Raw genomic sequence first — 14,959 nt, 5'->3', positions numbered from 1 at the left:
CTTGAGAGAGAGTCCACAGACTGGGATAGAGGGTCTACCCCTCCGGATAAGGGAGCGCAGCGGAGCTCGGGTGCTGGCGGTGGCATGGGGCGCAAGCCGAGCGGGGGGCGTAGCCTGGATTGGGAGGATTTTACCTAGCCGGCTGTGCATGCATAAAAAACTATAGGGTGCTTAGGAAAAAAACACTAGTGACGCTAGGGGGAGACAGGGGAAAAGGGGGAAAAAAAAAAATTAAAGAGATATAGTCTGTTCCTAAGCAGGAGCAGCACTCACCCAGGTCCTGTCTCCCACCCAGGTCCGCAGAGGTCTCAGAAACTGCGGGGACAGCATTGCTTAAGAAGAAAAGCCGTCCTTCATTTTTTTTTTTTTTTTTTTTTTACAGTAGGGGGCTGGCCAGCTAGGGACCGGGCAGGACCTGCAGGGGTCATGCTTGGGACAAAAAAACACGAGCGCGCAACACGGGGAGGCGGAGGCCTGATGGTCTGAGGTAGGCCGAAGCAGGGGACTAGATTAGTGGGTGGCCCGCCGGGAGCGCAGCGCTGAGAGCAGAGAAGTCCTACCTGCGTTCTGCCGACGTCTCTGAGATGCTCGGTCCCATCCTGCCTGCTGGAGAGTTGCCAGCATCTGACTCTTTCCTGGTGTAGCTGAGCGCTCCTGTGCTGCAGCTGTGATCCTCTCCCTGGATCCTGTATGATAGGGGACGCTGGGAGGAATGGGGGCGTGCTGCAGCACTGAGCTGGCTGTCTCCGGGCAGAAGTCGAGGGGGGCGTGGCCGGAAAAACGCGTGCGCACGCAAACAGGGGGGCGGAGCGCACCGGCCTGAGGTAGGCCCGAAGCCGGGAGCTAAATTAGTGAGCGGCCGCCGAGAGCGCAGCGCTGCGAGCGGAGAAGATCCTACCTGCGTCCTGGTGGCGTCGCTCTGATCCATGGCACCATCCTCTGATGCTGCGGCTGCCGGTGAGTCCAGTCTGCCCCTGGGAGACACCGGGGGAAAACGCTGGGGAGCTTTGGGAAAGATGCAGAGCGCTCCTGCGCTGCATGAAGAGATCCACTGCCTGGGCCCAGGGTAGGAGGAAGAACTCTGGGGGAGGCCTGGTGCTGTGAGCGCTCCTGTGCTGCAGCCTGCGATGACATCGGGTCCTGGAGCAGAGATCCCTCGTCGCCTCCACCAGAAGCACCCCTTGGGACGGTACCATAGGGGCCGACGGGGAGTGTGCCCTTACAAAAATTAAAAATATCGGTCCCCAAGCAGCCCCTGGGGTGGTACCATGGGGCAGGAGGGGGATAGGGCCTGGCGTCTCGAGCCTCAGACAACCCTGGGGACGGTACCCGGAGGGGAGGAGAAGGCGAGGGTTTTCTCTGATGCAGGGACTCCAACCCTGCAGAAGAGACAAAAAACCTAGAAGAGATGAGAAGGCTGAGCGGCGCCGTATAGCATGAAAAAACGGAAAAAAGCAATAGCCTAGGCTGAGGTTGGCCCACAGAGATATGGGCCCACTTCAGCCTCCTACGACACTAAGCAAAAAACTGGCATAGATCCACCTCCGGCTCAGGGTGTACACTGCTAGGGAGGAGCTAACTTTTTTTATGTCTACTTAGTGTCAGCCTCCTAGTCACAGCAGCATACACCCATGGTCCTGTGTCCCCCAATGAAAGCGATAGAGAAATAAATCTAATATATAGAGCTGAGTGTATGTATGTATCTGTGTATGTCCGCTAAAGGAATCTGCACCGTCGCATTTACAATCACGAAATTTTGCACAGACGCCTCATGTGACCCATGGAGCGTCATAGACTATGTTTTGACAAAAATATTTAACCCCGTGCTTTACAGTAGTCTCTAAAATCCTGCCGCCATTAAACTGAAAGGAGGTGGGAGCTATAGGTTATTAATAGGAACTGTCAGTGGTTCCTATAGGAACAAAATAAACTGTTAGTTGAAGCTTATGCGTGAGGTTATATGATGTCAGTGGAGAGATGGATAGAGAGACAGAAAAAGACAAATAGGGAAAGAGACAGTGACAGATGGGGAAAGAGACAGACAGTGACAGATGGGGAAAGAGACAGACAGTGACATTTGGGGAAAGAGACAGATGGGGAAAGAGACAGTGACAGATGGGGAAGGAGACAGACAGACACACACACATAGAGACAGACACAGAGATAGAAAGAGAGACAGACACAGAGATGGAGACCGATACACTGATACAAATACAGTCAGAGATAGAAATAGTCAGACAGAGACATAGACACAGACAGACAAGGAAAGAGACAGACAGAGAGACAGACAGACCGCGACACATAGACTGAGACTGGGAGAGATAGTTACTATCCTGGGCAATGCCCGGCCGGGTACTACAGCGTATATATTATATATATATATATCAGTACAGACCAAAAGTTTGGACACACCTTCTCATTCAAAGAGTTTTTTTTATTTTCATGACTCTAAACATTGTAGATTCACATTGAAGACTTCAAAACTATATGAATGCAAACATGTGGAATGAAATACTTAAAGTGTGAAACAACTGAAAATATGTCTTATATTCTAGGTTCTTCAAAGTAGCCACCTTTTGCTTTGATTACTGCTTTGCACACTCTTGGCATTCTCTTGATGAGCTTCAAGAGGTAGTCACCGGAAATAGTCTTCCAACAGTCTTGAAGGAGTTCCCAGAGATGCTTAGCACTTGTTGGCCCTTTTGCCTTCATTCTGCGGTCCAGCTCACCCCAAACCATCTCGATTGGGTTCAGGTCTGGTGACTGTGGAGACCAGGTCATCTGGCGTAGCACCCCATCACTCTCCTTCTTAGTCAAATAGCCCTTACACAGCCTGGAGCTGTGTTTGGTGTCATTGTCCTGTTGAAAAATAAATGATGGTCCAACTAAACGCAAACCGGATGGAATAGCATGCCGCTGCATGATGCTGTGGTAGCCATGCTGGTTCTGTATGCCTCCAATTTTGAATAAATCCCCAACAGTGTCACTAGCAAAGCACCCCCACACCATCACACCTCCTCCTCCATGCTTCACGGTGGGAACCAGCCATGTAGAGTCCATCCGTTCACCTTTTCTACAAAGACACGGTGGTTGAATCCAAAGATCTCAAATCTGGACTCATCAGACCAAAGCACAGATTTCCACTGGTCTAATGTCCATTCCTTGTGCTCTTTAGCCCAAACAAGTCTCTTCAGCTTGTTGCCTGTCCTTTGCAGAGGTTTCCTAGCAGCTATTTTACCATGAAGGCCTGCTGCACAAAGTCTCCTCTTAACAGTTGATTTAGAGATGAGAAGGTGCTATCTCTCTCTCTCATATATATATATATATATATATATATATATATATATATATATATATATATATATATATATATATATATATATATATATATATATATATATATATATATATATATATATATGAGAGAGAGAGATATCTGTAGATCACATGTACAACCTCTCATTCCTTTCACACCATTAAAATTGTGTTGATTCATCTTTTTATATCTTTTTTCACTGATTCAGGGGTTTTTGAGTTTCTTTCTTCACCCTGATACACTATATACCTGGCTGGATGTGTGGTTTCATGCTCTCACTGACCTATCTTATATTTTCGTGGTTCCCAGCGCTGACATGTTTAAGTGAGTTCTAGGCTTATTTCATATGTCCTTCTTGCACAGATGTATATAATTTTTTTTTTTTTGAGAGAGAGATAATCATGATTACACATATATATTTTCTATTGTTTTTCATTTTCGATTAATTTATTACATCACGATTTGAGATGTGGGTCATGTCTACTATAATTGACTTTATTTTTCACATCATTCATGAAACTAATTGTATTGTGTCATGCTTCACTGCAATGCACCCTTTTCCCGCTTTTTTTCTATCAGTGGCGGGCCTGTGATGTCATCAAATGTATTTAAACTGTGTTCGTCCCCATTATGGTAGATTTGATGTGTTCTTATGCCTGATGGTCCTGAGGAAGGGAGCTGAGACTCCAGAAACGCGTAGACCTGTGCAAAATAAAAGATCCATTAATCTGAATACCTAAGAAGTGATCATTGGCGCGGCTGATAAAAACCCGATTTTCTTCTATTGTTCTCTCTTAATAGTTGTTTTAGAGATGAGAAGGTGTTATCTCTCTCTCTTCTACAGATATATATATATATATATATCTGTAGATCACATGTACAACCTCTCATTCCTTTCACACCATTAAAATTGTGTTGATTCATCTTTTTATATCTAATATTTTCAAATTTGTGCCTCTGCGGTATCAGAATGTTTCATCTTGTTTTCTTGTAGATAAAATCTCAGGAGGTTGATTTTGTATTAGAAGAGGCTGGAAAAACAGCAGAGGAGCAAGTCAAGACTGGTAAATAGCCATGGACGTGTATCTATTTTCTTCATAGTTCTAAGCTGAAAACTGTATTCTCCAGTGTAAATGGAGAGTTGGAGCACAAGCCTGACCGCATTTTTATTGTCTTTTAGGATTTGGGATCAGTGAGGTCTCTAGAAATGGACTAACCATCTACCAATTATCACATATTCAGTGCAATAGAGACAATTCTTAATTACTCTTTTCAACCAGAATACCCCTTTAAGGCTGGAGCAATATGTGACACAAAACCCTGCCCACATATGGTGGCTCTGGGTCCCAATAATTGGGCTGTACAGAGCCCAATCGTGAATGGTGCAGAGGTGCACCAATCTCCATGTAGTTCAATAGACAATGAACGGAGTAAAGTACCGTATTTTTCGCTTTATAAGACGCACCTGATTATAAGATGCACCCCCAAATTTGGTGAAGGAATAGAGAATTTTTTAATAAATGGGGTCCGTCTTATAATGCCAGTGTCCGTCTAACAAATCATATAGGGTATATGTCCCTCATAGCCCCCCCATCCTAAAATTAGCCCCCTTAATCTGGATATGGCCACCTTATATTGAATATAGCCCCCTTGTGCTGGCACACGCCCCCCAGTGATGCCACATGTTCCCTATGGCTGGCACACGGCCCCCTGTGGCTGGCACACGGCCCCCTGTGGCTGGCACACGGCCCCCTGTGATGCCACATGTCCCCTATGGCTGGCACACGGCCCCTATGGCTGGCACACAGTCCCCAGTGATGCCACATGTCCCCTATGGCTGGCAGACGACCCCCTGTGGCTGACACATGGCCCCCTGTAGCTGGCACACGGCCCCCTGTGGCTGGCACACGGCCCCCTGTGTTAGCTATCGCCCCCATGCTGCTGCTTTTAGTAAAAAAAAAACTCTTTCCTTACCTTCTCCAGCACTGTCCTCTCTCTCGTGTCTCCCTCCGTGTGGTTGAGCTCCGGCTTCCTGCACTTCCTGGTTCTCGGTGCTCGGTCATGTGATCGGCACAGCAGAGTGACATCTCTGCGTGCCTGATCACAGACAGCAGGAGGGAGACCGGGGAGACACGCTGGAGGAGGTAAGTAAAGAGTTTTTTATTTTACTATGGGCAGCAGCATGGGGGCCATATCTAACACAGGGGGATGTGTGCGATCAAAGGGGAGCACAGGCACATATAATATGCGCCGCTCCAACAGCCCCTCACCGTGGTGCGGTTTCAGCACCACGATGATGGACTGCGGCTGTGCATATTATATGAGCGGGAGCAGGAGCTCTCCCGCTGCAGCCTTCACCAGCTCACCAGCCTCTACCAGCCTCCCTAAGTTTCCAGCACCGCTCCAGAGCGGCCCCCACCTCCTCTGGACCCTGCAGTATATAATCCGTATATTCGGATTATAAGACGCACCCCCTACTTTCCCCCAAAAATTGGGGGAACAAAAGTGCGTCTTATAAAGCGAAAAATACGGTAAATCTGCTTCATTCATGACTGGATCCTTCATCAACCAGAGCCCTGCTCTTGGGATATGACTTATAAGTCAGGAGAGCAGATTGTCAGTCATTACATGTCTCATTCTGATAACACTCCCTTTCATGCATTATATCAATGGAGGCAGATTCTCAGGGAGATCTGTGTCCAGCCCACAGAGCTTAACTGCTCATTTGCATATTAAGAAAAACATAGATTTCTAATAAGATCGCACCACAGATACTAAGGTATTGTTTTATTCCGTTTCCCATTGGCTGCATGTCCATAGATTGCTTAGGTGGATTAATCCTACTCATGTCCCACACTAGCAGTTGTTTATTTACTGGAAATAGTTAAAGGTAAATGACTATTCTGTGATTAAGCAGACAGTACATATTTAGTTATGGCTGTAATTATAGAAAACACTCATTGTTAAAAAATATTTTCCAGTCCCCTTTTAGAAAGGAACATTGCTTGCATGTTAAAATCTACCACTGCTCCTGATGGGAGACCTACAGGTAGTGTATACACACAAAGCACGGACCTTCCAAAATAAGACTGTGTTGTAGTAATCAGCTTTATCTAAAGTGTACTCTGTAGAATACCAAAAGCTTTACTTTATCCTGATATATTCTTTTCTTTTACTAGAAAACCAACTGAGGAATAAAATGAAACAACTGGAAAATGAAATGGAGGTAAGGTTCTCTATTCATTTAACAGTGGTGCCTATTGGTGTTTGAACTGTTTTTGTTTTTTGTTTTTTTTTGTCATAGATATTGCTTTAGCAAAATGTAGAATACATTTACACTGGCTGATTACCATGATTGGCACGTTTCATTGTTAGTCTGCCTGTCTAATAAGGCTGCCAATCATCTGACGAATGAACAAAACAGTATCTATATATATATATATATATATATATATATAATTGCCTTATTCTGTCTGTCTGTCTGTCTGTCTTGCTCCAAAATGACGTCATTAACGTGACAACCGTCGAATTGGCCGATCGGCTCGGCTACGCCCCCCCGCATGCATTGGCCGCTCGGCTACACCCCCCACACGCATTGGCCGCTCAGCTACGCCACGCCCCACGCACACTGTGCCTGCTCGGCCATGCCCCCACACACTGTGCCCGCTCGGCCACGCCCCCCACACACTGTGCCCGCTTGGCCACGCCCCCCACACATATTGGGCAACTATACACCTCCCCCCAGGACTACTCCTCCTGTTATGCTCCTCTCCCCCCAGGACTAATCCTCCTGTTATGCTCCTCTCCCCCCAGGACTACTCCTCCTGTTATGCTCCTCTCCCCCCAGGACTACTCCTCCTGTTATGCTCCTCTGCCCCCAGGACTACTCCTCCTGTTATGCTCCTCTGCCCCCAGGACTACTCCTCCTGTTATGCTCCTCTGCCCCCAGGACTACTCCTCCTGTTATGCTCCTCTGCCCCCAGGACTACTCCTCCTGTTATGCTCCTCTGCCCCCAGGACTACTCCTCCTGTTATGCTCCTCTCCCCCCAGGACTACTCCTCCTGTTATGCTCCTCTCCCCCCAGGACTACTCCTCCTGTTATGCTCCTCTCCCCCCAGGACTACTCCTCCTGTTATGCTCCTCTCCCCCCAGGACTACTCCTCCTGTTATGCTCCTCTCCCCCCAGGACTACTCCTCCTGTTATGCTCCTCTTCCTCCAGGACTACTCCTCCTGTTATGCTCCTCTCCCCCCAGGACTACTCCTCCTGTTATGCTCCTCTCCCCCCAGGACTACTCCTCCTGTTATGCTCCTCTCCCCCCAGGACTACTCCTCCTGTTATGCTCCTCTCCCCCTAGGACTACTCCTCCTGTTATGCTCCTCTCCCCGCAGGACTACTCCTCCTGTTATGCTCCTCTCCCACCAGGACTACTCCTCCTGTTATGCTCCTCTCCCCCCAGGACTACTCCTCCTGTTATGCTCCTCTCCCCCCAGGACTACTCCTCCTGTTATGCTCCCCTCCCCCCAGGACTACTCCTCCTGTTATGCTCCCCTCCCCCCAGGACTACTCCTCCTGTTATGCTCCTCTCCCCCCAGGACTACTCCTCCTGTTATGCTCCTTTCCCCCCAGGACTACTCCTCCTGTTATGCTCCTCTCACCCCAGGACTACTCCTCCTGTTATGCTCCTCTCTCCTCAGGACTACTCCTATTATACTCTCCCCCCATGACTACTCCTCCTTTTATACTCCTTTCTCCCCAGGACTACTCCTCCAACACAAACACACTGCACAAAACATACCTCCCCCAAAACACACACACACACACACACCGCGCAACACACACAGCACCACACTCACACAACGCTGCAGGCACACAGCGCTCCACAAACAACGCAACACACACAACGCAACACACAAACAACACCGCTCTCACACACCGCCACACCCAGACAACACCCAGAACATTTACAGCCCCTACACAAACACTTGGCAACTACACACAACAACCTCTCTCTCTCTCTCTATATATATATATATATATATATATATATATATATATATATATATATATATATAATTATATATATAACAAAAATCATACATTAACTACACAATAATTTCTAGAATACTTGATGCATTAGAATCGGGCCACCTTCTAGTGATTTCATAAAAGCCTTGTTTTCACAGCAGCATACCATCCTGTGTAACCAAGACTTTCTTTATCGTTCCTATGGGAGACCCAGACATTGGGTGTATAGCTTCTGCCTCCGGAGGACACACAAAGTACTACACTAAAAAGTGTAGCTCCTCCCTCTGAGCATATACACTCCCTGGATAACCAGATCTAGCCAGTTCATTGCTTTGTGTTCAGGAGGCATACATCCACACATGCATTCTCATCTGATTTTTCATTTTTGGAAAGTTTTTGAAGAAAAGCGGATCCAAGCCTGGACTCCCGGCATGTCCCTTCTCACCCCACTGTGTCGGCGGTGCTGTTAAGGTTGATTTACAAGGCTGGAGCCTTACATGCCGCACTCCTTCACCATCCCTCGGGCTCTGGCTTGAAGTGGGAGCCAGCACTGTTCTCCTTGCTTTGCAGGAGACCGGTCTCCATCCGCAGCCCTTCAGGATCCTGCTGGACGGAGCACTCATCCCGTGGGACTTGGAACCCTGCGTCTCAGCAAGCTAAGTACCTGAGACGTTTATATTCGGGGGGTCCCGGTACTTTATTATGGTGGGAGAGTGTGCTGTGTAACTTTTGTGACATTTCCGGCCGGTTCTCTGGCTGTCGCCTGAGAACCGCGCCGATGGTGCCTGCGCGTCGGCCGCATCGCTTAAATTTAGGCCCCAGCTTCGCCGGAGGCCTACTTTCGATTTCACTGCCCTCGCATGTCAATCATGCAGAGGAACAGTGCGGCTCCGCCCAGCGGCCGTTCGGCACAGGGGAGGGACACTCCTCTCTGAGTACATGTCCCCTCCCCTGTAAATCTCCTTGGCCCTCCAGATCCCGCTCTCAGAGCAGGTCCCGCCCCCTCTCCTCGCTCCGGCGCTATTTTCTCAGCGTTTTTCTCTGGATCAGCGCTGGATGCAGCATCCCTGCTAAGCTGCTTGGGGGTCCGGGTTGTGGGATCTGGAGGGCACACAAACGGTCTGGTAAGCCACAACCTCCGGTTGTGGACCTTCTTATATACTCTGGGGGTCATTCTGGCTCAGAGCCCCCACTTCAGCAGCATGTCTCACATGAGGAGCAAGGCTGCAAGGCTGTACTCAATATGCACTGCATGTAAGCTCGTGCTGCCTGAACCGAGCACATATCCACATTGTGATGCCTGCTCTAACCTGACAATGCCTCAGCCTGGAATCGCACCCACAGTGGTCCCTCCGGCTGCTCCGGCTCTGGTGGCTGAACCCCCGACTTGGGTAGAATCCTTCTCTAGGTCAATCTCCCAGTCTTTTGCCGACTCCATGGGACAGCTGTCTCGGACTTTGCTGAACATGCATCAGCCCCCTTCTCAGGGCGCCTCTGCTGCTAGGGCTCTCTCAGCAGAGCTCACAGAGGATTCTTCATCTGGTCCCAGACCCCGTCCTCCTAAAAGGAGACGCAGGGTCCCCTCTCCTTCCTCGTCCCACGGCTCTGATTCACAAGCTGACTCGCAGGACGAGGAGGATGCCTTTACTGGGGGCTCGGACGCTACCTCCATGTGCCCCATTGAGCTGTCCGAAAGTGACGCAGATGTTAGTGATTTGATTGCGTCCATTAATTCTGTACTGGACCTCAATCCGCCAGTATCAGAGGAGCAACCCTCTCTGGCAGAAAAGCACCAGTTTACCTTGCCTAAGAGGACAAGGAGTGTGTTCTTTAACCACTCCAGTTTTCAGGCCACTGTGACCAAGCCTAGGGCCTGTCCTGACAAACGCTTCCCAAAGCGTGGTTCTGATGACCGTTTTCCCTTTCCACCTGAGGTGGTCAAGGAGTGGGCTCATTCACCAAAGGTAGACCCTCCGGTGTCTAGACTCTCAGCCCGGACCGTTGTATCAGTGGCTGATGGCACCTCTCTTAAGGATTCCACTGACCGCCAGGTTGACCTTCTGGCCAAATCTGTATATGAGGCAGCTGGGGCCTCGTTCTCCCCATCTTTTGCAGCAGTGTGGGCTCTCAAGGCCATCTCTGCTTCTCTAGAGGAGATGCATTCCCTCACCAGGGAATCTATGCCCGAAATGGTTGCCTTAACTTCCCAAGCTTCAGCTTTTTCATCCTATGCCATGTCTGCCATGCTGGAGGCTTCTCACCGCACTGCGGTGGCTTTGGCTAATTCCCTCGCTATCCGCAGGATCTTGTGGCTTCGAGAGTGGAAGGCAGATGCTTCTTCAAAGAAGTACCTTGCTGGGCTCCCTTTTGCTGGATCCAGGCTATTCGGTGAACAACTGGATGAAATTATTAAGGAAGCTACTGGCGGGAAGAGTACTTCCATGCCACAAACTAAACCAGGAAACCTGCCCAGGGTAGGAACCAGTCAAGGTTTCGTTCCTTTCGTTCCTCCAACTGGTCATCCTCTAAGCCCTCGGCCTCGTCCACTAACTCAGCCAAGGACCAAAAACCCAACTGGCGCACAAAGGCGCGTCCACAAAAGACCGCAGGAGCTGCTGCCACTAAGGCAGCCTCCTCTTGACTATCTGGCCGCGCCAGCAACGTCCTTAGTCGGTGGCAGGCTCTCCCACTTTGGCGACGTGTGGTTTCAACACGTCTCCGATCAGTGGGTGCGGGATATCATCTCCCACGGCTACAGGATAGAATTCTCTTCCAACCCGCCAGACAGATTTTTTTCTGTCAACTCCCCCCTGCTCCAAGGCCGCCGCCTTCTCTCAGGCCGTGGCATCCTTGCAGGCCAACGGAGTAATTGTACCGGTTCCCGCCCGGGAACGGTTCAGAGGTTTCTACTCAAATCTCTTCCTAGTCCCCAAAAAGGACGGTTCCTTCCGGCCCATCCTGGATCTCAAGCTTCTCAACAAGCATGTTCAGGTGCGGCATTTTCGCATGGAGTCTCTGCGATCAGTCATTGCCTCAATGACCCAAGGAGATTTCCTGGCATCCATCGACATCAGAGATGCCTATCTACATGTGCCAATTGCAGTTTCACACCAGCGTTGGCTACATTTTGCAATCGGAGAGGAACATTTCCAATTCGTGGCTCTCCCCTTCGGGTTAGCCACGGCCCCTCGAGTATTCACCAAGGTCATGGCAGCAGTGGTTGCGGTTCTGCACCTCCAGGGGTTGGCAGTGATTCCTTACCTTGACGACCTCCTAGTCAAGGCTTCATCCAGCGCAGACTGTCAGCGGAATGTCTCGCTCACTCTCGCCACTCTAGCCCAATTCGGGTGGCTTGTCAATCTGCCCAAATCCACTCTGACTCCGACCCAGAGGCTCACGTACCTAGGGATGCAGTTCGAGACTCTGCCGGCACTTGTGAAGCTGCCCTTAGTCAAACAGCAGTCCCTCCATCTGGCGGTGCGCTCTCTGCTGAGGCCCCGCCGTCATTCCATCAGGCACCTGATGCAGGTGCTGGGTCAGATGGTGGCGTCAATGGAGGCTGTTCCCTTTGCCCAGTTCCATCTGCGTCCTCTGCAGCTGGACATTCTCCGCTGTTGGGACAAGCGGACTTCCTCCTTGCACAGGCTAGTGGCTCTGTCGCCACAGACCAGGGGCTCCCTTCAGTGGTGGCTTCGGCCCCTCTCTCTGTCTCAGGGACGCTCCTTCCTGGCCCCGTCCTGGGTGATCCTCACCACGGATGCCAGTCTATCCGGCTGGGGAGCGGTATGTCTCCACCACCGAGCACAGGGCACTTGGACTCCGTCCGAGTCAGCCCTCTCGATCAATGTGCTGGAAACCAGAGATGTGCTTCTGGCTCTCCTAGCCTTTCACCACCTTTTGGCGGGCAAGCACATCCGAGTCCAGTCAGACAACGCGACACCGGTTGCCTACATCAATCACCAAGGCGGGACACGCAGCCACCTGGCAATGTTGGAGGTTCAACGCATCCTTCAATGGACGGAGGACTCCAAGTCCACCATATCCGCAATCCACATCCCAGGCGTGGAAAACTGGGAAGCATATTATCTCAGCCGTCAAACTGTGGACAGTGGCGAGTGGTCCCTGCATCCGGCAGTGTTTCAGTCAATCTGCCGCAAGTGGGGCACTCCGGAAGTGGATCTAATGGCATCCCGGCACAACAACAAGGCTCCGGTTTACGTGGCTCGCTCCCACGATCCTCAGGCCCTTGCAGCGGACGCTCTGGTTCAAGATTGGTCCCAGTTTCGTCTGTCCTACGTGTTTCCCCCTCTAGCTCTCTTGCCCAGAGTTCTGCTCAAAATCAGAATGGAGGGCCGTCGGGTCATCCTCATTGCACCGGACTGGCCCAGGCGAGCTTGGTACCCAGACCTGCTCCATCTGTCCGTAGAGGTGCCGTGGCATCTTCCGGACCGTCCAGACCTTCTCTCACAAGGTCCGTTTTTCCGCCAGAATTCTGCGGCTCTCAGATTGACGGCGTGGCTCTTGAATCCTGGATCTTGACGGCTTCTGGTATTCCTCCTGAAGTCATCTCCACTATGACTCGGGCTCGGAAGTCTTCCTCGGCCAAAAATCTATCACAGGACCTGGAGAATTTTCCTGTCCTGGTGTCGCTCTTCCGGCCATGCTCCTTGGCCTTTTTCCTTGCCGACCCTTCTGTCCTTTCTACAGTCCGGTCTGCAGCTAGGACTATCCCTCAATTCCCTCAAGGGACAAGTCTCGGCTCTGTCAGTGCTGTTCCACCGGCGTATCGCCCGGCTGGCTCAGGTGCGCTCCTTCATGCAGGGCGCGTCTCACATCATTCCGCCTTACCGGCAGCCCTTGGATCCCTGGGACCTCAATCTGGTCCTCACGGCCTTGCAGAAAACCCCCCTTTGAGCCTCTTAGGGAGGTTTCTTTGTCTCGTCTTTCACAGAAAGTGGTCTTTCTAGTGGCCATAACTTCCCTCAGGAGAGTCTCTGATTTGGCTGCGCTCTCTTCGGAGTCACCTTTTTTGGTTTTTCATCAAGACAAGGTGGTTCTCCGTCCGACTCCAGATTTTCTCCCTAAGGTGGTTTCTCTTTTCCACCTTAACCAGGACATTTGCCTGCCTTCCTTTTTGTCCGGCTCCTGTTCATCGCTTTGCAAAAGCGTTGCATACTCTGGATCTGGTGCGTGCTCTCCGGATCTATGTGTCTCGCACCGCTGCATTTAGGCGTTGGATTAGGTCGGCCATATCCGATGCCTACCAGTGTACTCAGGTGCCTCCCCCGCCGGGGATCAAGGCACACTCGACCAGAGCTGTCGGTGCCTCTTGGGCTTTTCAGGCACCAGGCTACGGCTCAGCAAGTCTGTCAGGCTGCCACTTGGACTAGCCTGCATACCTTTTCAAAGCACTACCAAGTGCATGCTCATGCTTCGGCAGATGCGAGCTTGGGCAGATGCATCCTTCAGGCGGCTGTCGCCCATTTGTGAAGTTAGGCTCCGCCTACTTCTCAGTTTTCTGTTTATTCCCACCCATGGACTGCTTTGAGACGTCCCAATGTCTGGGTCTCCCATAGGAACGATAAAGAAAAAGAGAATTTTGTTTACTTACCGTAAATTCTTTTTCTTATAGTTCCATATTGGGAGACCCAGCACCCTCCCTGTTGCCTGTTGGCAGCTTCTTGTTCCGCGTGTTATCACCGGCTGTTGTTGTAGACAGAGGCTCCGGTTGTTCCGATTCTTGCTCTGTCTTTACTTGTGGGTGGCTATTCTCCTTCAGCTTTTGCACTAAACTGGCTAGATCTGGTTATCCAGGGGGTTTATATGCTCAGAGGGAGGAGCTACACTTTTTAGTGTAGTACTTTGTGTGTCCTCCGGAGGCAGAAGCTATACACCCAATGTCTGGGTCTCCCAATACGGAACTATAAGAAAAAGAATTTACGGTAAGTAAACAAAATTCTCTTTTTTATTTAGAAGAACAATGTTAGTTCTGTACACATATAATATCTGTATAGTCTATTCTGTGCTCGCCGTTTGGCCTCCATGTAGCTAATTAGAACCTTTTTTGGTTAGAGGGGTATTCCTATCTCCAAGATCCTATCCCAATATGTAGTAGGTATAATGATAATATTAGCAAATACCTCCAATTAGAAATGTAGTGTAATTCTCCTGATATAGCCATGTCTCTTACCTCAGGTGCAGGGCATTGCAGCTTAGGTATCCATGGTTACGACCACATTAACTATCGCAATATTAGTGGATGTAACCATGGATACCTAGGGTGCAATGCCCTGCACATGAGGTAAGAGACATAGCCAACCAGAAGCCTCTAGCCTGTGTAGCAGCCTGTGTATCAACTGCAATCACTGACAAGACGTGCATGTCGGTCAGTACCAAAGCACTCCCCCCTATTCTGATATCCAGCACAGGTAAAGCCCATGGCCACAGCCGCAGCCCTACGTTTAACATTGCTGTGTATCAAAAGAAAAGGAACTGCATGCAGCTTTTTTTTTGTATATATAATTTAAATAAATAATTTAAAAAAACGAAGTGCAGTCCCCCTAATTTTCATACCCAGGCATGAGAGAGCCAGCTGGGGGCTGGTATTCTCAGGCG

The 14,959-nt window shown here is 50.0% G+C and overlaps 1 protein-coding gene across 5 annotated transcripts in view; it reads left to right on the top strand.

Moving 5' to 3' along the window:
- Nucleotides 1-14,959, top strand: part of CEP290 (centrosomal protein 290) — a 451,099-nt gene that overhangs the window by 23,543 nt on the left and 412,597 nt on the right. For 4 of the 5 annotated variants that reach the window (XM_075344782.1, XM_075344781.1, XM_075344784.1 and 1 more), the window contains exons 4-5: nucleotides 4,311-4,380; nucleotides 6,496-6,542. In XM_075344782.1, coding sequence (XP_075200897.1) covers nucleotides 4,311-4,380; nucleotides 6,496-6,542 — 117 coding nt within the window. Of the gene's footprint in view, nucleotides 1-3,524; nucleotides 3,641-4,310; nucleotides 4,381-6,495; nucleotides 6,543-14,959 lie in introns of all 5 variants that reach the window. The other variant, XM_075344783.1, reaches the window with a different exon arrangement.

This window comes from Anomaloglossus baeobatrachus, chromosome 4 (genome assembly GCF_048569485.1).
Source record: "Anomaloglossus baeobatrachus isolate aAnoBae1 chromosome 4, aAnoBae1.hap1, whole genome shotgun sequence".
Taxonomy (NCBI): Eukaryota; Metazoa; Chordata; class Amphibia; order Anura; family Aromobatidae; genus Anomaloglossus; species Anomaloglossus baeobatrachus.
Note: the sequence above shows the minus strand (reverse complement) of the source record. Positions and strands in the feature narration are given on the sequence as shown.